Source organism: Bipolaris sorokiniana, assembly GCF_000338995.1.
Source record: "Bipolaris sorokiniana ND90Pr unplaced genomic scaffold COCSAscaffold_1, whole genome shotgun sequence".
Lineage (NCBI taxonomy): Eukaryota > Fungi > Ascomycota > Dothideomycetes > Pleosporales > Pleosporaceae > Bipolaris > Bipolaris sorokiniana.
Window position 1 is genome coordinate 3,220,993 of NW_006911895.1, and position 24,246 is coordinate 3,245,238.

Genomic DNA, 24,246 nt, shown 5'->3' on the forward strand with positions numbered 1-24,246 from the left:
TTCGTGCATTCACTTCCGCATTTGTAGCTGCGTTCCCGGCGCGGTGCACGTGGCGAGCCTCGTGGGCTCGTATCGAGGGTCAAGCGGGTAGGGTGGTTACCTTATGGCGCTAGGCGTTAAGTCATCAGGGTTTTTGTGTTTGTCGGGGAGGAAAGCCAACGTGTGCGGGCCGAGTGGTCCCTTGTAAGGCTGGCTCTGAAGGGCGTTCTTTGGATGTTGGGGTCGGGTCTGGGGATCTGGGGGTCTGAGGGGGTCTGGGGTTGCTGCGTTGGTTTATAGAGAGCTGCATGTCGAGCTGGGCGCATGGTGAAGACGGTTGGTGTATTCACGGGTACTACCAATAGAACAGGTGGGGGAGAATCTATAAAGTCTGGGATGCTGATTGCTATGGGCTGGCATTGCATATCCGATACTTGAGGCTAAATGCCTGTTCGAACGTTGTTGAGGGAACTTAGAGCATCAAGGGTGCTGGGATAATCCATTAGTACGGGCAGGCGGATGATTGTCTTACGACTTGATTCTAGTCCAAGGGCAATGAAGCGTAGTAATTGCGTGTGAACCGATTATGACAGGAAATATTTATATATACTACTGGGCGTAGTGCATCAAATATACTATACTGGCTAGTTCTGCTATGACACTCCTTGACATATTTTCCTCTATCAAATATTATTGTGTTCCAACTTTCACCTCGGCACTGACGTACATACTGGGGTTGAACAAGGGTGCGTCATTCGGAACTTGTCAGACCCTCGTCGATGCACAAAAAGTCCCCGTGTTTGCATATGTGTACATAGAAAAGGGCCGTAACGAAATAGAGTTCGCTACCCCAGGTACGGCAACACAACGGGCGACGGGCGACGGCTATAACCCGTACGGTAAAGTATGTAAGACGACGATTTTCACCAAGGCATCGTCAAACAGAGCCGCTTGAACGAAAGAACACATCCGATGGTCAGATGCCAAGTTGGCCAGGTCCCGCCCGCGGCTCTTAACACACACCGGCGTTGGTACCGAGTCGCAGTCGCCTGCGGCTCGGTCATATGCCGACCTACTCCATTTCGTCCCACTTTGCTCCAGCCCATTCACCGCCGACTGGCCCACGAAGCCTTAGGACTGGAGCGGCTACTAAGATCGGCACATCCACCCCTCTATTGGCTTTGGCCATGCATCCGACAGGCGACCCCAGCCGACGTCATGCAGTCGGACGCTTGGTTGATACGGGGGCCCGTACCCCGCAAGACCGCTACCATTTACCCCGGATAACCTTACATGGCGTTTTGCCATACTCCACAACGTCAACAGCGACAGGTTGATGCCAGTCCAAGGGCGCGTTCAGTGTGGAGATCACTGCCCAATAAAGCATGCCGTTGTCCTAGTGCTTTTCGGGCTTTGATTCAACCGAGTGAATTTATAACATCTGCTGTGCCCCCAGGAAACATGATCCATGTGCAACTGCCCATCGCGCTGTTCGCCCTCCTTTTTCGCTTCCCGAATTGCCTAATTGAAGAAGAGAAAGAGTACCCTGGGGTGTGCAAGTAGCCCTTTACAATGACCGCAATGGCCGAAGACAAGGTCTCAGTTGAACACAAGCGGGACGAGGATATCGCCGAGAAGATATCGCACTCTTCTAAGTCTGGCGAGCTCGAGGCCCAACCTACAGAGTACGATGAGGCAGAAGCTGCGCGGGTGTTGAGAAAGGTCGATGTAAGACTTGTGCCTATGCTGGCCTTGCTCTACCTCGTCGCTTTCATCGACCGTAGTAACAGTGCGTATTGCGATTATTTGCGTCACTCCTTCACAATGTAAAACTAACATACGCCACAGTCGGAAATGCAAAGATTGCTGGTATGACAGACGACCTCAAAATGAACGGTCAACAATACAACACAGCCGTGACCCTCTTCTTCGTGCCCTACACCCTACTCGAAGTCCCTAGCAACATCATTCTCAAGATGATGCGCCCTAGTTACTGGATGGCAATTCTAATGGGTTCCTGGGGTCTCGTCATGACACTTATGGGCCTGACATCGAGTTACGGCGGTCTCCTCGCTGGACGATTTTTCTTGGGTGTCACGGAGGTATGTGTGAAAAATACCAGTCTCTCAACTACAATATACTGATTTTGCCACTCAGTCCGGTTTCTTCCCAGCAGCAACCTTTCTGCTTACTCTCTGGTACCGCCGCTTCGAACTCCAGCGCCGCATGGCTGTCTTCTACGTCGCCGCCTCTCTCGCCGGCGCCTTTAGCGGTCTCCTCGCCTACGGCATCGAGAAACTCGACGGACGTTCTGGACTCGCTGGATGGCAGGTACGTAGCAATTCCAACCCTTTACCCTCTCAGGAAAAAAAACGTCTATTTTCCTAACACGCAAAAAAAAACAGTGGATTTTCCTAATCGAAGGTCTCATCCCCGTCGCCCTTGCCCTCGTCATCTGGAAAATCCTACCCGACAGCCCCGAAACTGCAAAGTTCCTTACGCAGCCCGAGCGCGACTTGCTCGTTGCCCGTCTCTCAAACGACTCGGGCTCCGGACAAGGTCAAACTACAAACAATGATAAAATCGGTAAAGAGCAGATTCTCGCCGGTCTTAGCGATTGGAAAATCTGGGCTGCTACTCTCGTGTTTTGGGGTAACACCGTTGGTGTGTACGGGTACGTTTTTTTTCCTTCCTCTTTCCCGCAAGAATTCCCAAGTCCTTGGTCGATTTTTGTGCTGTATTTCGCTTTCCGGCCCGAGTCTTTCGCTAACACTTAAGGCAGCTTCACCGCCACCGTCCCCAGCGTAATTAAAGGCCTGGGCTACACCTCCGCCAACGCCCAGCTCCTCACAATCCCCATCTACGTCTTCGCCGCCATCCTTACCCTAATCTTCGCCTGGGCCTCTGACCTCACTCGCAAGCGCTCCCCTTACATTATCGCCGGCTACTCCATCGCCATCGCAGGCTTCATCGCGCAACTCGCTATCCCCAAGCCAAAATACCCGGGTATAACCTACGGTTTCTTGTTCCCCGTCGCAGGCGGTCTATATTGCCCATTCACGTGCCTGGTATCGTGGATCGGAAATTCGCTGGCGCCGTCGTCGAAGAGGGCGGTGGGTATGGCTCTGCTTATTTCTGTAGGCAACATGGGTGGTATTATGGGCAGTAATATTTACCTTGCCCGTGAGGCACCCAAATATCGCACGGGTTTCGCGGCGAGTTTGGCTATGTGCTGTCTGGCGATTATTATGACGTTTGTGCTGCGCTGGGCGTACTCGAGGGAGAATGCTAAGAGAGATGCGCTGATTGCGGCGGAGGGAGAGGACGCGGTGCGCGCGAGGTATAGTCCGGAGGAGTTGTTGTTGCTCGGGGATAAGAGTCCGTTTTATAGGTATACTTTGTAAGAGGGGGTAGAAGATGGCGGGGGTGGTAGTGTAGAGAGGTAGTTTTTATATATATGATTCTGATGACATACTACAATGGATGACATAACTTCTGATTTTTTTCTCGTTGAGAGATGTAGTGAAATGTGGCTATGCACTTATCTGTTGAGGATACTTTGGTAGTGATGCCAAGAAAGTAAGGAGACGGGACAACCTAATTCCAACCTCCCAAGTCAATTCAAAAAAAAGAACATTTATAGGAGATGGAGGAAAAAAAACCTTGTTTCAATACAACATCTCCCACGCTACCCCTGCCCATCTTCCACATCCCCGCCCCCCACCAACTCCCCACTCGCATCCCTATCCCACTCACAAGCATCCACCCTCGTAGCCCTACAAGGAACACACGCGCTGCCATCCCCCAAACTAAGACAATCATCCACGCCCATACCCCTCCTCTGACACGTCTTACAAACCCTCAACTTTTTCCCTTTCTTAAGCTCATTCCTCCAAGTCTCATCATCCATGATGCGGTAATTGATACCGTTGAAGCGCCAAAAGTCGTCGCTATTATACATGACCTCGTCCACCGGCAACTCCTCGCCATACATGTATGGCGGAATAAATGATCTGCCGCTGCGGAAGCACTCGCGCGAGACGATGAAGCGCGATCTAGGGCTGTAGGATTTGAGCATAGAGGCAATTTTATACGTGGAGGGGCGGTCGAAGAAGAGGGTGCTGAGGAGATGGGATTGATCGGCTGAGCTGGTCATTTCGACGAGGCGGAAGAAGGAGTGGTCCGAGAACTTGAGATGTAGTGTGAAGTCGTCAGCTAGAGTGCGAGGCAAGCAGTCAGTTGTGAGCGAAGTGAGCGAACGGAAGACGATTGCGGATAGAGAGCGCAGGTCGTGCGCGGCGTTGTTGGAAATGGCCGAGTCGAGCATTTTGAGGAATTTCAGGGCTGGAGGGAAACCGTCCATGCGGAGGTAGTAGTAGAGGTGTGATTCGAAACCCAGTTCGAGGTGCTCGAGGTTTACAAGTGAGCGTAGCTTTGCCGTGCCTTCTGGATCGGTTTCGCGGGGAGTTAAATGACCGAGATGGCCTCCACAATGCGCTAGGCGCCGTAGAGAATCGGCTTGTCTTTGTAGTGCTGTAAGAAATAACTTCGAAGATGTGCGGTGTTCTGAAACCATGGATGGTTGACACCCCTCAAAGGCGTGTAGTCGTTCACCAATCGATAGCTCCTTTAGGGCTTTTGGAAGGCTCAAAACGGTATCTAGAAAGAACACATCGACGTTACATTCGATTAGTGTTAGTGACTGGAGCGGCGTAGTTTTGATTTCCTTTTCAGAAACCTCAAACGGCGCCCCGATTCTGTTGTCGAAGTTCAAGCACGACAATGTAATGTTGCGTAATGTTGGATGTCTAAACATGGCCGTCGCCCGGCCAAGAGTGAATTTGTTATCTCCTGAGCCATGCGCATGCAGTGTTACTATCGCGAGTCAGTCTCACTCTATTCGTACCAGCGTCTGAACATACATGACTGCAGCATAGGCAACGCTCTTTGCATATCCATCCGCGGATACACCGCACTAGCTAACAAGTTTGAGTAATCAATCCTCGAGTACCCATCGAAGTAGATATTGCCTTGCTGCCATTCTGAATTGTTTGGGCAAGGGCTCTCAATATGCAGGTGTCGCAGCCTACTCATCAAGCCTATGAAGTGATTTAGCTCCTCTATGCCATCGCGATATTCGTCCTGATATCGAATGGCAAGGCTTTGAATGCAATCCGGTCGCTCGTCTCGGCTGTCAAGCGCTTTGGCAATCCTCCGTGCGTGTTCGCCCTTCAGCACTTGAAGATCATGCCAGATGTACGGCTCAACAAGACCCTGGAATCTCGTACACGTCGCAGCAAGATTGCACAGTGCATCCCGGGCGTTGATATGATCGATAATGTTGAGAAGAAGTTCATCGACAAGCTGTAAGAGTCCGCTCTTTGCTGGTCCAAGCATAGTGATACCAGGTTCGTGGCGTGCTCCCCTAAAGGTATAACCCGAATGACGCGTTTTGCGTTTTTTGGCTCCAGCAAAGGATATGCTTGGCATTCAGCGATGTACAGTCAAAATATTGGAGATGTGCAGACACGGGGATAATTCTGTAGGTTGCGATCGGATTAGTATCTGTGGCTGTATGAGCGTTCATCGTTTGGGCCAACGAGGGAAGCCTTTGGATGATGTCAGATGATAGCTAGTCCCAGAAGGGCCATATGTGGCACGTGAGCACAGTAGTGCATTGCTGAGTTTCTCGGTCGGTCGAAATATTCGGAGAAACTACACCGACTAAAACAAGGTGGAACTATGTACTAGTATTATAGAGGAATATTTTTTGAGACATTAATCTGGACGTAAAGTCTAGCATTTGCATTGTATACAAGATAATGTTTCTTAATTACGTTCTAGTGAAGGCGGCTGATCGCAAGCAACAGCTTTGTTTTACTAAGGGCTGTTTTTATCTGAGTATTTCGGTCGACCCCTAGTTAGGGTGAGGGGCTCATAGTTTGTGCATTACTCATGCAGGATCAGTGAGAAGCAAAGTTGCGAGTCATCCAGCACAAATAGCCTCGAAGAAGATGAGCTTTAATCCTTGTATTCTCATCGTAAACGAATCTAACAAAGCAACTATTATATGGTAACCCAATCTAGATAGCAAGCGCAATACTTCTGATGCGCAATAACCAGCTCTAAGTTGTATACAGGTACCTTGGGTTGTCTTCTCCCATTTCTTCGATTTCCTCCTCAGTCTTGCCCTCGATTCTCCAGTCTTCTTTGCCAGAAAGCTTCCTCTTGTTTTTCATACGCAAGTACAAATGTAATGACGTATAGATGGCAATGCCTAGTGCCAGCAACCCAATGGTAGCGCCGTATCCTGGCCGGTATGTAGGGGCCGTGCTACCTTTGTACAAGAACGGCGATGCAATGCCAGCACAGTTTCCAATGGTGATTTGCATGCCACTGGCAAAAGCTCGCTTTCCGTATCGGGGGTTGTTGACAGCAACCCAGGAAAAGGCGAGTCCAGTTGCGACCCATAGACCGAGGGCTACGACGAAACAACCAGCGAAACTCAGACCAAGGCCTTGGTTTGCAATTAGGAAGATGTATCCAAGCATGCTTACGGAGAGTCCCGCGATGCAGAAGAGACCCCTTTGCTGTGTCTTGTCGCTGTAGTATGCTCCAGTAACGTAGGTTATGAAACCAACAACGTATACTGGAATTGTTAGGGCCTGGACCACTTGACGGGACCAGCCACCTCCCAGCCCGTTGATGATGGTTGGGAGGAACACCGAGAAACTGTAGAGCATGCCAAGTCCGACGAACTGAGCGATGGCGAAGGCATACACCTTCCAGTCTTTGATGCCCTTCATGACGTCTTCCTTCTGAAGTTCTTGACCCGATACCGTTTGGCCGACTTCCCTCATTCGTAGCCTTAGCAAAATTCGTCGGTCGTCTTCGGTCAGGAAAGTGGCGGTTTCCGGACTATTGGGGAGAATCCAAGGCACGGGAAGAGCGCTCACTACAGTCAGAATGCCTATGATTAGAATAACTATGAAAGGTGATGTTAGCAGGCATCGCAGAGTATGATTTTGGTACAGACGTACTCCATCGCCATCCTCTCCATCCAGCTGTACCGTCCATTTCGCCAATAGCGTAGGCGACCAGTCCCTGAAAACCATCAGAACAGTTGACGCATATCTTGCAGACATGGTACTTACACCCAGTCCTCCAGCTATAGCAGAGGTACCGTAGAACAAAGCTTGCCTGAGAGACACGTTCCTTCTGTTGTAGAACATTGACAGGTAGAGTATAACTCCAGGAACTATAGACAAAGTAAGCGGGATGGAGACGTGTGGATGTTGTATATGATTGATACTTACATAACCCTGCTTCAAACATTCCCAAGAGAAGTCTGCAGGCGATCAAGGCAGCGTAGTTGTTGACAAAAGCGGTAAACGTGGACACTATTCCCCAGAAAAACATGAGTGCTGCAAGATATCGTGCTGGTTTCATCCCTTTTCGTTGAGAAGCAGCGCATTAGTATATGTTTATACGTAGTTAGTGTACGTGACTCACTCTTGATGATCATATTACTGGGCGTCTCGAAAAGCTATTGAAGGTAAGCGTTTGGAAACGAAGTTAACATTTGGCGTGTGACTTACGACATAGGTGACGAATAAGATGGAGACTGCGAGCTGGAATTGATCGCTGTTCGGGTCCATATTGAGATCTTCCTCCAAACCGTAGAGACGAGCATTTCCAATATTGACTGATGCCTTTTCAGAGAAGCTCCAATACCACTACATCTGTACACACCTCGATCCATGAAGTTCATCAAGTAAATCCAACATAGCATTGGTACAATGCGAATATCCAGCTTTCTCAGTACTTTCGCTTCAGTAGCCGCATCGATTTCGTCTTCCACTACAGAACGTTCAATATCCTCAACCTTTGTGGGTGGAGTCATCGATGCATCGGAGCCTTTTTCATCAATGAAGCCCGACGCGTGAGGCGTCGTTTCCTGTGGTTGTGTACTCATCTTTCAAACACAGAAAAGCAGTGCTGAATGATGTAGGAGGTGCAAAGAAGGCTACGACAGCAAAGAGGTTCTGGTATGGCAATCGTCGACAAAAATCATGATAGACAGGATCCAGACTTGAACTTATAACCCGGCCCCCCGGGATAGGCAGATCCAACCCCGTGGGGTAACGAGATATGCCACGGCCTTGGTATCGCACAGATACACCGTTGGTCCACCAAGATTGCAAGCCACAGAGTATTTTGAATCCCCATATGGAAACTGCCGATGACCGTTCGACCGGCGTGGCATGCTTGGAAATTCTACACGTTTGCGTTTCCAGGCTTCATTCATTCTTGGACGGCTGACCGCCAGACGGCTTGGGCGCCATGGATATTCGTCCAAGATTGCCAACCCCTTGGACTTCACGTGATGACGGCAAGATGAGGAGTAGATTGACCCCACAGATCAGAACCATTGCTGGACCAGATACTTAGTTACATAACTTCTCTTCCTCATGTGTGCTTGGAGAGACATTAGAAGGACTGGTTGGTGTCTGGATAGAGGTCTGCGATCAAGTGATGAAGTAAGATGCGAATTCCATGCTCACCCCATACTTCCTAGAAGCAGACTAGCAAAGACACTTTCTATGAAATCTCAGAAATTGTACTTTGCTATGATATCAGATGCACAACAAGTATGCTAATCAGGACACGATGTGCACACCCTGTTAATGCTGTTGTGATGATCAGTCCAAGACGCCAAATTCTTAGCCTACGTGCGTCTACATCTTGGCATGAAGCATGCACGAACAATACAAATAGTCAGCTTGGAGACTTTAACCCGGTTGTAGGGACAAACATTTGATGGCAAGGAGCGAATGGCTTTGGAATTGTAAAAAAAAAAAAGTTGGAGATTGGGACCAACACAGCTGCAAAGGTTCGCCATAACGTGTTACATAAGGCAGTCATTGTGATGTTTCGCTGAGATCCTTGCCGAGCCGGGTCAGCCGGTATATTACACAGTAGAACTGAGGCGTCCAGTACAAGAGGTGCTGATTCGCTGACCAAGAATCAGGACGCTTCGCCGACACTGTGTTTTGTGCTGGCTCTTGGACGGATGCTTGGTTGCACTGCCTGCTATTACATCCTCGGGTCATAGCATGGATGTTGTGAGGGGCGGACAAATGGAAGTAACATTGGGCCAAGAGACTGGAGTGCGGCTGAGCACCTTGGCTGATAGGTATTTGATGGCCTCGCGGAAGATTGTTGTTGGCGACACGGCTGGAGTTGGAATGTATGGTCAGTGGGAGAGGAGAGAAGAGGCACGAAAGATGGATGCATCTGCTGCATTATTGCTTAGTCACCGCGCCTGTGCCTGTTCACTGCATCCATCGCCTCCCGAATCGAAAGACGACTTTTCAACCCAGTTATCCGCAATGATATTTCTTACTAATTGAGTGCTTTTGTTGGCTTATGCCTATGAGGGAGTAAGCTCTTCAATATCCATTGTCTTGGTTGAGGAATAAATTGGTAAAGTAAACAAAAGGCGGGGGATACGTGTTCGGTGTGACGGGAACGTGGCTAGTTTGCTCATAGACGAAGCTGTTCCTCACAACACAGACGAGCGCTATACAGAGCACGAGGATGGGCGCATTATGTTTGCGCTCAAGATGGTCTCAAGTGCATCCAGGCATCGGAGCTGTACTGTCTGTCGACTGTGGTTGCTGGAGATGGCGTGGGGCTGCCCCGCGAGTTTGCTACGGGTCCGGTAACGGCGGCGGCGACGGTGACGGCGGTCAGCTCAGCCATAGTGGGTAGCGTCACGCCTCGAACGACGCAGGGACTTTTGAAAAGTGTAAATCTCGCCTTGACTCATACGGACGCGTTCGATTACAGGCAATGTGTTAGGAGACGGGCCTTTTCTTTTCTTCGTCAATTGACTTTTTCTTTTTTCAAGAAATAAACCAACGCTTCTTCTCACGCCGCTCTGCCCGCAGGGTGACGAGCAACCAGACAGCCCACTATGGCGAGCAACGGCGGTGAGCCCACCAAAGTCAACATCCTGGGCAAAGACTCCATTGTCGTCGGCCATGACATATGGAGAGACTATATTGCTCAGGATTTGCTCCAAAATATCCCCTCATCGACGTACGTCCTCATTACCGACACAAACATCGGCCCTCTTTACATCGATACGTTCGAAACCGCCTTCCAAAATGCTAGCTCCTCGCTTCCCTCCCCACCACGTTTCCTCACCTACCAAATATCGCCCGGCGAGACTTCCAAGTCACGACACACAAAAGCTGCAGTCGAGGACTGGCTGCTTGCTCAAGGATGCGTGCGCGACACCGTCATAATAGCCCTTGGCGGTGGTGTCATTGGCGATATGATCGGCTATGTTGCAGCGACATATATGCGCGGCATCAAGTTCGTTAATGTCCCTACGACGCTTCTGTCAATGGTAGATTCGAGCATAGGCGGCAAGACGGCCATTGATGTGCCTGCAGGAAAAAACTTGGTTGGCGCTTTCTGGCAGCCAGAAAGAATCTACATTGACCTGCGCTTTCTCGAGTCGCTACCCAAGCGCGAGGTCATCAACGGCATGGCCGAGGTCATCAAGACGGCCGCCATATGGAACGAAGAGGAATTCACTACCCTCGAAGGCAATGCAAACGACATCTTGGCTGCCATTGATCAGAAGCCTGTAAACGGACGCAGAAACTTTGACGAGATAGCAAGCATCCTCAAGCGCATAGTGCTAGGCTCAATCCGAGTCAAGGCCGAAGTCGTCTCTGCAGATGAGCGAGAAGGTGGTTTGCGCAACCTACTGAACTTTGGCCACTCCATCGGTCATGCTTATGAAGCCATTCTCACCCCTCAGATTCTCCATGGCGAGTGCGTTGCGATAGGAATGGTGAAGGAAGCCGAGTTGGCACGCTATCTTGGCGTCCTGGATCCTTCTGCAGTCGCGCGCTTGACTAAATGCATTGCAAGCTACGGACTGCCTACATCGCTGGCCGACAAGACTGTGCGAAAACGGTCAGCGAACAAGCCATGCCTGGTTGATGAGCTCATCAAGATCATGGCTGTAGACAAGAAGAATGCCGGCAAAACTAAGAAGATCGTGCTTCTCTCGGGCATCGGTAGGACACATGAGAAAAAGGCTAGCTCTGTCGAGGACCGCGACATTAAGATCGCACTCTCACCAAGCATATCGGTGCACCCTGGCGTCCCGTCCGACCTAAATGTGACATGTACACCTCCTGGATCAAAGAGCATCTCCAACCGTGTCCTTGTACTTGCTGCGCTCGGAACTGGCTCGTGCCGCATTACCAACCTGCTACACTCAGACGACACGCAGGTCATGTTGGATGCGCTTGCAAAAATGCAGGGCGCAACCTTTGCATGGGAAAATGACGGCAAGGAGCTGGTAGTGACCGGAAATGGCGGTAACCTCAAGGCATCAAGCAATGAACTCTACCTGGGAAACGCTGGTACAGCAGCGCGTTTCTTGACTTCAGTGACTGCCCTTTGCCAACCTACAGATGGCGCCACCTCGACTATCGTCACTGGTAATGCTCGTATGAAGGAGCGTCCCATTGGTCCTCTTGTAAAATCGCTCCGTACTATGGGTGTTGAGATTGACTACCAGGAGAACGAAGGCAGCCTCCCGCTCCGAATCTCAGCCTGTGGCGGTTTCGGCTCTGATTCTTTCACGGGCGAAATTGAGCTTACCGCAAATGTGTCTTCACAATATGTCTCTTCAATCTTGTTGAGTGCCCCATACTCTAAGAAGCCCGTTACACTCCGCCTGGTTGGCGGCAAGGTCATTTCACAGCCCTACATCGACATGACTATTGCGATGATGGCTTCTTTCGGAGTGCAGGTTGAGCGATCCGAGAGCGACCCCAACACCTACCACATTCCCAACAGGCCATACACCAATCCATCAGAATATGAGGTTGAAAGCGATGCTAGCTCAGCTACTTACCCACTCGCCATCGCAGCCATCACCGGCACCACGTGCACAGTTCCCAATATCGGTTCTGGCTCCCTGCAAGGTGACGCTCGATTCGCCGTCGAGGTCCTGAAGCCCATGGGCTGCACTGTTGAACAGTCCAAGACGTCAACAACTGTCACCGGCCCACCACGCGGTGAACTCAAGGCTGTCAAGGAAATCGACATGGAGCCCATGACGGATGCGTTCCTTACAGCGTCTGTTTTGGCTGCGGTAGCATCTTCAAACGGCTCTAGTGTTACAACTCGCATCTATGGTATCGCGAACCAGCGTGTCAAGGAGTGCAATCGCATCCAAGCTATGGAAGATGAGCTGGCAAAATTCGGCGTGACTTGCAGACAGTTTGACGATGGTATTGAGGTTGATGGAAAGGCCTACCAGCTTGATGCCCCCAAGGTCGGCATTCACTGCTATGATGACCATCGTGTTGCAATGAGCTTCGCCGTTCTCTCGTTAGTTGCTCCCGAGCCTGTGCTCATTCTTGAAAAAGAGTGCACAGGGAAGACATGGCCAGGATACTGGGATAGCCTGAACCAGGTTTTCAAAGCCAAGCTCGAGGGTGTAGAGCTTGTACCAAAGACCAGCACACGCAAGGCTGCGTCAAAGGTCAATCATCGATCCATCTTCGTCATCGGCATGCGAGGCGCTGGCAAGACAACCATGGGTAGTTGGGCAGCACGCGCTCTTGGATGGCCTTTGATTGATTTGGACACCGCCCTTGAGGAACATGTCGGCATGACGATTCCCGAACTCATCAAAGAGCAAGGTTGGGAAGGCTTCCGAAGCGAAGAGCTCAAACTCTTAGAGAGGGTTGGTAAGGAGAGACCCAACGGACATGTCTTCGCTTGTGGTGGGGGGATAGTCGAGACACCAGCGGCTCGCAAGTTACTCATCGACTACCACAAGAGCGGCGGTATCGTTCTTCTGATCTCACGAGATATCAACAAGGTCATCTCTTTTCTTCAAATTGACAAGACAAGGCCAGCATACGTTGACGATATTATGGGCGTCTGGCTTCGACGTAAGGGTTGGTACGAGGAATGCAGCAACTACCGCTTTCATAGCCAGGCCGCTGGGTTGAATGACGTCCCCCAAGCACAGGCAGAGATGGCACGTTTCCTGAACATAATTACAGGCAGGGTATCAGTTTTGGAGGGGTTCAAGAAAAGAAAGCACTCTTTCTTTGTCTGCCTTTCTGCGCCACGACTCGAGCCTTGGATCAAAACGCTACCTGCAATCGTAGTCGGTTCGGATGCTGTCGAGCTAAGGATTGATTTGCTTGAGGATCCGGAAGGTCAACCAGGCCTACCAACACCAGACTTTGTCATTGAGCAACTCACCATTCTACGGACAGTCACATCGATTCCAGTCATCTTTACATTAAGAACACAGGCACAGGGTGGTAAATTTCCCGACCAAGCATATGATGAAGCTCTGACACTTTATCAAACGGCATTGCGACTGGGATGTGAGTTTGTTGACCTGGAGTTGACCATGCCCGAACATGTGCTGCAGGAGATATCTGAGAATCGCGGTTTCTCCGAGATCATCGCAAGTCATCATGACCCGAAGGGCGAGTTGAACTGGAGAAACGGCTCTTGGATATCACAGTACAACCGTGCCCTCCAGTACGGTACTGTCATCAAGCTGGTCGGCGTCGCCAAGTCGCTAGAAGACAATTTTGCGCTCGCCGAGTTCAAGAGCTGGGCGCAAACAGCCCATCCTACGCCTTTAATTGCCATAAACATGGGGGAAAAGGGCAAGATGAGCAGGATACTGAACGGCTTCATGACGCCCGTCTCGCATCCTCTGCTTCCTTCTGCAACTGCACCAGGACAGCTATCAGCGGTAGACATCCGTCGTGGCCTTTCGCTGATGGGTGAGATTCCGACAAAGAAGTTTTACATTTTCGGTTCGCCCATTGCGCAAAGTCCCAGCCCCCGTCTGCACAACACTCTCTTCCGTGAGACTGGACTGCCTCATATTTATAGTCGCCACGAAACCACAGACGTAAACTCGTTCTGCGACATCATCCGTACACCGGATTTTGGCGGTGCTAGTGTCACTATTCCTCTGAAGCAGGACGTCATACCTCTGCTTGACGGAGTCGGCCCAGAGGTAGAAGTAATTGGCGCCGTTAATACCATCGTTCCCGAAACCTCCATCGACGAAACCACCGGCAAGGAGGTAACCCGGCTCATTGGCCGCAACACAGACTACCTAGGCATGGTCCTCATCCTGCGCAACGCCGGCGCCCAAGGAAGTGGCTCTGCCCTCGTCATCGGCGGCGGCGGCACAAGCCGCGCAGCCATCTACGCCCTGAAGGAAATGGGTTACAGCCCCATCTACCTCCTCGGCCGCAATCCCTCCAAGATGGAAGTCCTGAAGAACGCCTTTTCCCCAGAATACAATGTCCACGTCCTGAACTCGCCAGATGATGTCGCCGCCCTTGACGCCGCACCTCAGGCCGCCATTGGCACTATTCCCGCCGACCAACCCATCGACATTGCCATCCGTGAGACGCTGTGCTCGCTATTTGAAAAGGGTAAGGCGTCAGTTAGGGATATCGATGTAGGGGGTGAGAGGATCCTACTTGAGATGGCATATAAACCGTCTGTTACCGCGCTTATACAGCTTGCTATGGATAATGGGTGGAAGACGGTGAATGGGCTTGAGGTCTTGGTTGGTCAGGGTGTGAATCAGTTTGAGTACTGGACCGGTGTAACGCCGTTGTACGAGGTTGCGAGGGTAAGTTCTGTGCTTATTTGATTATGGTGATGAGTAGGGGCTGACGCGAAGCAGGATGCTGTTATCAACCAGACGGACTGAATGATGATGTGTTTGACGAGGTTTTCGCGTGGCAATGAGGAGTAGGATTAACGGTGTGCTGATGATATTGTATTCTGACGTGCTCAACGATAAAAGTTACTACGACACTAACGAATAAAGCGTTTACATGCTACACCCTTTGACAAAAGTATCTACCCGTCATGTTCCCTCTAAATACAATGCGCTAACCTGAAAAAAATAATCTATACATGTGAAAAAACAATCACCTTCTCCTTTAAATCTCTCAAACTCCAATACAGCCATATTCATACAATTGAAAAGAAAAAATCAACAACTCCCCTTCCCTTCCCCGCGCCAAAAAAAAAGAGACATATCAAGCCCCCTACTATCCCTCATATCCCCGTATCTTCCTCGCCTCCAACAAATCCCTAACCCGATTCCCCCCCGCCGTAACTACAACCCCCCTCGCCGCATCTTCGGCAATCTTCTCATCAATCGCCTTGTCAAGGCTGTGTACAATGGTCTTGCTGGGTGTGCGGAGGGCGTTGCGGTCGATGTCTTGCGGAGCCAGATACGTCGATGCAGCATCTGCAGCGGGTGAAAGCGTGGGGGCGGGCGCAGGAACAGGGATGAATAGCGCAGCCGGACGGCGTTGGCGACGCCGGGGAGGACGCGTTGGAGATACGTTTTGGGTCAAGACTGCGGGTAGGGAGGGGAAGGGGGGTGGTGTTGGGGCGGGGAGGAGGAGGAGGGTAGGCGGGGTTGTGGAGGGGGTTGTTGATTCCTGTGGTGCTTCTAGTTTTTTCGGGGGCGATGGAGGAGACTCTGCCTTTTCAAATTTCGTGGGTGAGCGTCTGGGTAGAGTGGCGGCGGTGGTGGTATTCGGGCGAGTTGATTGCAGTGGTGTTTTCCGGGGCGATACTAGGGAGAGAGGGCGTGGGGGCTTGGGGGTTGAGGGTTTTTGTTTCAAAGTTGGGATAGAGGCGAGTTTGGGGGGGATGTGGAGGGAGAGGGGGCGTTTGGGCGGGGGAGGGGTTGCGAAGGGGCTTTCGAGCTTCCAGGTTGATGTGGCGGGAAGGCGGCTACTAGGTTGCTTGGTTGAGGTGCGGGTGAGGCGGGGAAGGGTTGAGGCGGTTTTGATGGGTGTGGTAATGGATTTGGTGGGTTTTTGGGATATTGTGTTTGCTGGGCCTTTTGTCTTGTTCATGTTTATGGCTTTGGAGTTTGGTGACTCGGTTGTGGCGGGACGATTGTCTTTTTTTTGGGCTGATAGGTACCCGCTAGACTGACACCGCGGTATCGTGGACTTGCTAGGGAGCTTTGTCGAGGCCACTTTGTTTGGAGAGTTCGTCTTAATTCTTGGTAGAGACGACATGTTGTAGTTGAACTTTTCGAGTGTTGCTGACTTTCCAACTGTACCTGAGCTACTCGAGTCTTGTCGGTCTCTGGTGGAGTCGCTGTTCGGTATCGGCAGTACCTCGCTCAAGTTGACAGGTTCGTAAAGTGCTGGGGTTGAAATCTCCGAAGGAGTTGTCTTTGCGTTGTCCGTATCTTTCTCCAGATCCAATGATATTCCGAGACTCATCTCTACGAGTTCGTCCCGGCCAGCAGTTTGTGTATCGGACTTCTCCAAGGTATCCTCGTTTGCATCACCCCAATCAACTTGCTTCCCCGAATCCGCCCTTGTATCGCGTTGTCGTTTCGTATTCGGACAATATGAAGACGAGTATTGAGATGTCTGCGCTTCTTGTGTCTTGTCGGCGAAACACTTTATACCAGACTCTGATAAAATTTGAGGGGGTTGCACCTCGGTTGACATGTTGACAACCTGCTCTAGTCCCTGGAAAGGCAGAATTGAAGACAACTCCTTCTCAAAGTTAAGTCTAGCAGCCACATCCGATGCACATGGAGCACCATCTCCTGACATCCTCTTGTAAGAACCTGACCCCACCAGCTGAAGCTTTTCAGAAGCCTTGCGTAACGGGGTAAGCGTAGGCGAAGCAAGATTTCTTTCCTCGCCCGGGGAAAATGGCCATTCGAAAGCCGGACTAGTATTGTTGCTTCCAAGTTTCGCCGTGAGACCACCAATGTTTTTCGGCTGCAAGTTCACCGGCTGTCGTGTTTTTTTGATTGGTGTAAAGTATTCGCTCGGGTTGGGGATAGCTCGTCTAACGGGTATCGCTGCTGAATCGTCGTCCATGGTAGCGTCTGCTAGACACCCTGAGAGCATCCGGAGCAAATGGTTGGTATGTGATACTAGATTTCTGGCCAGATCCGGGCTCATATCAACAGATGAGGAGGGCGAGTCTAGCTCAATCGTTCGCTTCACTGGACTGCAAGGCCGTTCGTGGTTGGGTGTTTCCGGTCTACCCTTTTCCAAGGGAGTCTTGAACAAGGACTTATCGGAATCCTGCTTTCTAGCGCTCCGGTTTTTCGAGGGACTCGACGGCTTTTTTGTTGGAGATCCGGTTCGAAACTCGTGCTTTGGGGCGGTGGCTTTTGGTGGCGTACTGACAGCGGCTCTCGCAGGGCTCGGCTTCATGGAGATCATCATTTTCAAGGGACTGGTTGACCGTATTTTCGTGGGTGTCGTCACTTCTTTTGCGTTCTCCGCCGTGCTATCCCTGGCCCCAGTTGCATCCTTCTTTGGCGAGATCCTACTCGATGAACAATTCATTGGAGGGCGAAAGGTGTTCTTCCCTACTTCCAAATTGGTTGGCAATGGGCTGTTTCGAACTCTAACGCCCATTCTATACCCTCCAGTAGGCGTCCGAGGCTGTGGTGTTACAGACATTGTCGTTTCACATAGGAACCGTTCGCAAACCAGAGGTGACCTCAGGCTCGACGCAGCGGGACAGACGCGCTTTTGAGGTGAGGAATGCGCACTGTTCTCCGCGGCCAACGGGTCTGTGTTCTCATCTGGTGCGGGGTCTGCTATCGATGTTGGTGCTGTAATCGAGGCCATAGCTGCTATTGTTGGGATAACCCCCAGAGCAGAGGTTCATATCAATGGGAGCGGCCATCAAGCGGTCTATTTTTCAGCTGGATTGAGCATAGACCGCCGGTGAGGCCAAAGGGTGACTTTGACAGAGTGATCGGAGGGGTTCGAGGGTTCAGCAAACGGCTGTGGCGCTGGTTTGGCCTCAACATGTGTAACAAGCAAACATAGACCCACTTGCGTCACCGTGGAACAAGGGAACCTATGCACGAACTATCGTTTCGGCATTCGAAAATAAACAAACATGTCCCGAGAATTGATAGGTTTGATTTCTACATGGGAATAAGCACTCATCCATCCATATGCGCTCAACATTGGATGTGTATGGTGATCACTCAACCATGCCATCTTGTCCTTGGCCTGCTCCCTGCGTTTATAGCTTTTCCTTCAAACTCGACTTGAGCCTTCGTTCCACCGCGTCCAGGTACTCGTTGGTTGTGACCCAGCTAGCCCTGTCCTTCTTTCCACACGCTAGCGCCAGATCCTTGGTCATGATCTTGTCAACGTCGACCGTGTCAATGCAGGCCTTCTCGAGCGTCTCAGCAAAGACGACAAGTTCAGGGGTGTTGTCGAGCTCGCCACGCTTGGCTAGACCTTGTGTCCAGGCAAAGATGGAGGCAATGGGGTTAGTAGATGTCTCCTTGCCCTTTTGGTGCTCACGGTAGTGGCGGGTAACGGTACCGTGCGCGGCCTCAGCCTCGAACGTCTTGCCGTCTGGGGTGATGAGTGTGGAAGTCATGAGACCAAGAGAGCCGAAACCCTGAGCGACAATGTCCGACTGGACGTCTCCGTCGTAGTCTGGGGATGTTAGCAGATATCCCAGGGCCATGCAGGGCAAATACGTACTCTTCATGGCAATAACATAGCCACCCTCGCTCTTGATCATCTGAGCGACCATGTCGTCAATCAGACGGTGCTCATACCAGATGTTGGCGGCCTCAAAGTCCTTCTTGTACTGGGTGTCGTAGATTTCCTGGAAGACGTCCTTGAACTTTCCGTCGTATGCCTTGAGAATGGTGTTCTTGGTGCTCATGTACAGTGGCATCTTCTTGTCGAGCGCCATCTTGAACGAGGCATGTGCGAAACCCGAGATGGACTCGGTTGTGTTGTACTGGGTCTGGGCGACACCGCCCTCGGCAGGGAAGTCGTAGACCTTGATCACCTCGGGCTTGCCGCCCTTTGGTGTGAAGACCATTTCCAGGGTTCCCTCACCAGGAATGACACGGTCCTTGGCGCGGTACTGGTCGCCGAAAGCGTGGCGGCCAATGATGATGGGCTGCTTCCATCCAGGGACGAGACGAGGGATGGTGGGGATAACAATGGGTGCGCGGAAGACGGTTCCTCCTCTAATGTGCTGTTAGCGAGTTTTGGGCAATTCGTTGCAAGCATGTGACCTACAGATGGTTTCGAATGGTGCCATTGGGCGACAACCACATTTTCTTGAGCTTGAACTCTTCTACACGCTGCTCGTCTGGGGTAATGGTTGCGCACTTGACACCAACCGAGTACTTTTTGATAGCCTCAGCGGCATCGAGCGTGACTTGGTCGTCGGTCTCATCACGGTATGGCAGGCCCAGGTCATAGTACTTGAGGTCAATGTCGAGGTAGGGGTGGATAAACTGCAGTGGTAAGTATGGTGGGCGCGCATTTTGATTTTCCGTGGTGTTGGTGGTACCTTGTCTTTGATGACTTGCCAGATAATCCTGGTCATCTCATCACCATCGAGCTCCACGACGGGGTTCTTGACCTTGATCTTCTTGACTGGGGAAGACGATGCCATTCTGTGCTGTGCGACGAGAGTGTATAGGCTGGTGGGCGTTGTTCTGGCAGTGATTGTTGCTGGTCGTCGCGGGCTCAGAAGTTGGGCCGATGTCGCAGGCGAGTGAGAAGCTAAACAGCGAGTTGCAAAAGCACAAGTCTGGCGACGGGAGAGATGCGCAATTGAAGATGCATGGCGGATAGTCGCGGAGGCAGCAACGGCCGGCTTCATGGCGGAAGATGAGTAAGACAAGAAGATAGCCTCGGAATTGCAGTTCCAGCGCGTTTCAGAAGGTGATGGTTTCCGGCCGCGGTCTCGAATGCGAAGTCAGAAGGGCGACGATGTTCGGTTGATGGGACGAGCAGCTCTTAGTCGAAGAGTCGCCTAGCGGGATAACCAGAGCCGAGGGCCACAGCACAGCAAGCCGTCTTGAGCTCGTCGCAGAGGCCCAGAGCCCACTTACATAGTGCTTGGAAACCTGAGGCCCCACGGCTAATACCCCTCTTGCTCTATCGCATTGCGATTGTGCGTTTTTGATTGCCGTTGCGCGCGGCATGTTATTCAGTGTCGCATGTCACGCGGGGTACATGAAGCTTGGAATGACGTGTGCGGGTGTATGCGGGACCGGGCCGGACATGTCATGGTAGTATGGTGGTATAGTAATGTAGTAGTAGTAGATGAACTAGTAAATCGCCCCTAGCACGGGTCTGTGATGTGCATACTCAAAACCCTTCTCCGCATACTGCGGGGCATCGCTGTGGTATATATACGTTCGCATGTATGCACATACACAGCTTGCCTTGTGCCCTGCATCCGGGACCCCTCATACCGTTTGCGGGCGGGTAAAGTCGGACTACTCTTTGTAGGCTTCGGAGCTGCAGTGAAGGACCATAGCAGCCAGGTGAACAGGTCTTTTTCCCTGTCTTGATGTTATGCACATTGAACAAGTAGAATGGAAGACACCATAGTGGTACTGGAACAAGATTTTATTACATTACCGTCCCATTTCTACCATTACTACTACTAATAACTACTACTATCTCAAAAAGAATATCCACAAAAGAAAAGGGGTATCTTTGACATTAGCATCACATTCGTCACGCCCGGGAAGTATCCCCCGCATTTATTCCATCATCCGCCATCTTGGCTTTGCATCCATCGCATCCCTCCCTTTGTCCGCCATCACTTCCCCGCCGTCATTTCCCGGGCTATAATTGCGCTCACCCTCGGCATCCGTCTTCGTGGTCGAGTGACTCGGCACCGGACTGGTTGGCCTCCGGAACAAGCTCGTCACACTATTCGCGCTTGTCCGCTTCGAGGAAACAGTAATATGCGCCATGGACGGCGAGGACATGGGACGGCCATCAATGTAGAAGCCACCGTTTCCATCTTGTATAATGGTCTGCGGAACAGTCATGAAGTTGTTGCGTTGTTGAGTGTGATTATACAAAACTGTTCGTGCGTCCAGTTTATCAACTAGACCCGATTCCAGGTCAAAAATCCTGACGCCGTCATTAGTACTGCGCAAAACTACTGGCGCAAAGTCCTGAAGCCTGATTGCTTCTTCCATCAAATCTGTTCTGGCGTCTTCAGATTGGTGGCTGTTCTTGGGTGGAACGACCTCGGTCGACATCACCAGACTCGTGCTTCGTCGCGTTCGGCTTGGGTTGGTGCTGGTGGCGTAAGTGCGATTGGTCGTGCCCATCTGTTGGTTCAGTAGCTGTGTTGTTGTGCGGCCTCTTGCTGTGCGAGCCGAATGATAAGTCCACGCCGGAGGAGGAGACGCGTCAAACTGCCCGACCTCGAAGATTTCTCTCAAGACATTCCATGTAAAAGGTAAGTTGGCCACCAGGATCGCTGTCGACGACTCCCGAACATACCATGAGATCCACGTCGCCTTGTACGGATGGGTAAAGGAAGAGTAAGCGTTTGCGATACTGGCAATCACAACAAAGAGTCCCAGAGAAAAGATGGCGCATAGGATAATCTTCCTCTTCATCGGTAGTAGCGATCGCACAAGCATCGGCAGCGATATGAAAAGCATGCTCAAGTCCGAAGATATACTGAAGACCGCTTTCGTGATGCGGTGGTTAACTAGCGTCGTGCACTGCAGCGAGCTGGTTGGTACCGCGTAGTATGCGGAAAACGGACGACACCAGGCTGAAAAGTAGAGAGCCTCTATGATGACAAACCCAATCGCGGTATATACGGCCAGAACCTTGATCGCAATGTTCTCATAGTGGAGCGCCGTCCGTGTTATGCGGTGGTACATGATCAAAAGACAGGCCTTGCATGACCAGAGCACTGCAATCTGCATCTGCTCTACCACAACTACCAACTTACTTCCATACACCCGTCTCGATAATTCCTCAGGGCTGAGGGCGCCAAAGTCAAATCCTGGGGGTTCCAGGTTCGAGTCGACTTTTAACCATCTGTTGGAAAACACGAGCAAGACAGTGTAGGCGGCCGTGACAAAGAGGCCCATGATGCAATCATCGAATTGGAGCCCTTTGATGGATCGAAATAGGATTTTTCGAGAGATACTGATGCATATGGGTCAGTCATTGCATACCAGTATTGTGACGTATTGTGCGAGTTGCGATTAAATATAGATCGACCACGCTAGGAAAGCAACACCAAGGCCATACGCCGGCGTATCCGAGCAGAAGCCACCCCCAGCCATGTTGCTGATGTAGAAAGCTTATTTCCGTTTTTTCGGACATTTGTTCAATGTCCCGTGAACGCTACCCCAATATTATAAACCGGAAAAAAACCACTTACAGCCTCGCTCCGATCATGCAAACCGCGCATGTGTACCAGATCCATGATTCCTGGTTGAACGGCAATGTCATCGTCGGCTTGCAAAAGGGCACTTCAAGTCGCTGAGCGCAAACAGTATATCGCTATCCGCCGGGTTGTTTGAACGTGGGAGGACGTATCGGTTGTCGTGAGGTCATAGTGGGCTCGGGTTCGACGAGTAGTGCATCGCATATACTACAAATGTTCTTGTAGTCGGCGCAAACAACAGCTGGCAAGAGAGTGGTGATATTACGCAATGTTCCGCACAAAGAATAAAAAGAAAGACAGAGAGAGGTGAAAGGGTGAGAAAGTGCTGACGAGCGGCAGATGTAAAAGCGCGGTGAGGGGCTTAGGCCTTATAGCACATGACTGCATGGCAATACTGAACTACTCGATTTGATCGTGGTAGGGGAAACCTTACAGCCACTCGTATGCTCACCCATGGCTTATCTGGATCACCTTTGCAAACACGCCAGAAGTTCGGAAATCTTGGTGGGGGATTGCCGTGGATTAACTTCCGACAATCCTTGTGACCAATCACGCACGCGCAGTCGTGCCAATATCCCGCTCATTTCTTTTATGCGCCTCTTGGCTCCTCCCGCCTATATCTTCCACTCCGCATCCACGCTGTTTTGAAACTCGCTAGGTCGACGCGATTGGCTTGCTCCAAAACCATGCCATACCTGCAAGGCGCCCACGATTGGCGTGATGCTGGCTGACTCGAATCGATCCCGCAGCCAAGCCATGGATGGCGTGGCCAGCGACAGCATTGGAGCCCGCAGTCTGGGCTGAGGCGGCTGCGCCCGTGACAACGCTACAACAGCATGATATCTGCACCGCTGACTGCGGCGCAAAGGTAAAAAAAAATAGCCAACATTGGTCCAGTCCACAGGCTTAACAGGGGTCGACATGACAATGAATGTGTATCGGAAGGTGGCGGGATTTTTTTGGCTTTCCAAACCTGAAGCCTGTGAAAGGAGGTCGACGTCCCTGCCGCTATCCTCCTTGAACCTGCCTTCGGGCCGTTTCTCACAACCCGCGCATGCTATTCCCTCGCACATAGGCACACTAACTAACGTCTTCCCGGTTTCAGACACTACCTTTACGTAGATCGCGCCGGCTTGTCCTTGTACTCCCACGTCCCCCTGTCCCCTTTTGTCCCATAATACCACCCTACTGCTACATTGTGCTTACATTTCTGGATTAGAAAGAATAGGCCTGGGCTAGGCCGCAGCAACTTTCTCCGCAGGAATGGTAGCCTTGTCGGCCAATATTGTTCCAACGCAAGCGACATGCGACTCTCTGCCAACCAACGCAATCCTGCGACAAGGATGAACACAGCTGAATACGCCTCTAAGCTGTCCAACCACAACCTACGCTGTGACTTGTGCACTCAACGTTGCCTATCCGAAATGGCGTTTTTCTTTTCTTTTCAGGCCACGCACAGATCGACATGGAATACAACAAAATAAAATGGTCCAACTTCGAGCCGGCCCGGCTGCATCAAAAAAGAGAAAGAGAAAGAGAGTCAGTTCTTGTGCACATTTCTGCTCTAATTCAGAAATTGTGAGGCGTTCTGTTAGCGAGGCAATGATAGTCAACCACATTGTCCCGATTCATGGGGCAACCGCGCAGATCACAAGGCTGCAATCGCAATCCTTCCAGACTCTAATTTCCTAACGGACACGCTGCACGTACCCAGACGTAAGGGTCCAACTAGCTTGCACGTTGTCAAAGTTTAAGTTTTTTTGGTGGGAGACCTTTTAGTTTCGAACCACCGTACGTGAGGCGGAATAACGTTTGCAACACCATCTTCTCATTTACAACAAGCGAGTCATTGTATCGGATAGTAGTCGCCTTAGTGACTCCTGTTTCATAGTTCGGAATTCGCAATTTGGTAAGAAGACGTTGTATGACGTATGCTTTATTTAACATTGGAAAAAAGAT

General features: G+C 51.1%; 8 protein-coding genes across 8 annotated transcripts; 2 read left to right on the forward strand and 6 right to left on the reverse strand.

The window, feature by feature from the left end:
- Positions 1 to 3: 3 nt before the first annotated feature.
- On the reverse strand, positions 4 to 562 carry COCSADRAFT_217192 (uncharacterized protein). The gene has a single exon (XM_007697053.1). The coding sequence runs from the start codon at positions 402 to 404 to the stop codon at positions 117 to 119; it is 288 nt and encodes a 95-aa protein (XP_007695243.1). The 5' UTR covers positions 405 to 562; the 3' UTR covers positions 4 to 116.
- A 998-nt stretch (positions 563 to 1,560) lies between these two features.
- COCSADRAFT_156234 (uncharacterized protein) lies at positions 1,561 to 3,383 on the forward strand (the record flags this gene model as incomplete). The annotated part of the gene is made up of 5 exons (XM_007697054.1): positions 1,561 to 1,768; positions 1,828 to 2,081; positions 2,137 to 2,310; positions 2,385 to 2,653; positions 2,762 to 3,383. 5 exons carry the CDS (start codon positions 1,561 to 1,563, stop codon positions 3,381 to 3,383), a joined length of 1,527 nt encoding a protein of 508 aa, XP_007695244.1.
- A 284-nt stretch (positions 3,384 to 3,667) lies between these two features.
- COCSADRAFT_76068 (uncharacterized protein) lies at positions 3,668 to 5,376 on the reverse strand (the record flags this gene model as incomplete). Its single annotated transcript, XM_007697055.1, has 2 exons — positions 3,668 to 4,854; positions 4,902 to 5,376. The coding sequence occupies 2 exons, from the start codon at positions 5,374 to 5,376 to the stop codon at positions 3,668 to 3,670; spliced, it is 1,662 nt and encodes a 553-aa protein (XP_007695245.1).
- A 680-nt stretch (positions 5,377 to 6,056) lies between these two features.
- Positions 6,057 to 8,029, reverse strand: COCSADRAFT_186848 (uncharacterized protein). The gene is made up of 7 exons (XM_007697056.1): positions 7,732 to 8,029; positions 7,578 to 7,684; positions 7,492 to 7,525; positions 7,296 to 7,430; positions 7,134 to 7,237; positions 7,020 to 7,083; positions 6,057 to 6,964 (listed from the first exon to the last, which is right to left on the reverse strand). The coding sequence occupies exons 1-7, from the start codon at positions 7,952 to 7,954 to the stop codon at positions 6,105 to 6,107; spliced, it is 1,527 nt and encodes a 508-aa protein (XP_007695246.1). The 5' UTR covers positions 7,955 to 8,029; the 3' UTR covers positions 6,057 to 6,104.
- Positions 8,030 to 9,856: 1,827 nt separating this feature from the next.
- On the forward strand, positions 9,857 to 15,014 carry COCSADRAFT_217249 (uncharacterized protein). The gene is made up of 2 exons (XM_007697057.1): positions 9,857 to 14,701; positions 14,756 to 15,014. Exons 1-2 carry the CDS (start codon positions 9,959 to 9,961, stop codon positions 14,780 to 14,782), a joined length of 4,770 nt encoding a protein of 1,589 aa, XP_007695247.1. The 5' UTR covers positions 9,857 to 9,958; the 3' UTR covers positions 14,783 to 15,014.
- A 114-nt stretch (positions 15,015 to 15,128) lies between these two features.
- Positions 15,129 to 17,714, reverse strand: COCSADRAFT_177725 (uncharacterized protein; the record flags this gene model as incomplete). Its single annotated transcript, XM_007697058.1, has 1 exon — positions 15,129 to 17,714. The coding sequence occupies exon 1, from the start codon at positions 17,706 to 17,708 to the stop codon at positions 15,129 to 15,131; it is 2,580 nt and encodes an 859-aa protein (XP_007695248.1). The 5' UTR covers positions 17,709 to 17,714.
- Positions 17,693 to 20,219, reverse strand: COCSADRAFT_132669 (uncharacterized protein). The gene is made up of 4 exons (XM_007697059.1): positions 19,417 to 20,219; positions 19,140 to 19,360; positions 18,588 to 19,087; positions 17,693 to 18,539 (listed from the first exon to the last, which is right to left on the reverse strand). Exons 1-4 carry the CDS (start codon positions 19,729 to 19,731, stop codon positions 18,115 to 18,117), a joined length of 1,461 nt encoding a protein of 486 aa, XP_007695249.1. The 5' UTR covers positions 19,732 to 20,219; the 3' UTR covers positions 17,693 to 18,114.
- Positions 20,220 to 20,495: 276 nt separating this feature from the next.
- On the reverse strand, positions 20,496 to 22,623 carry COCSADRAFT_132671 (uncharacterized protein). Its single transcript, XM_007697060.1, has 2 exons — positions 22,282 to 22,623; positions 20,496 to 22,043 (listed from the first exon to the last, which is right to left on the reverse strand). Exons 1-2 carry the CDS (start codon positions 22,350 to 22,352, stop codon positions 20,624 to 20,626), a joined length of 1,491 nt encoding a protein of 496 aa, XP_007695250.1. The 5' UTR covers positions 22,353 to 22,623; the 3' UTR covers positions 20,496 to 20,623.
- Positions 22,624 to 24,246: the final 1,623 nt, after the last annotated feature.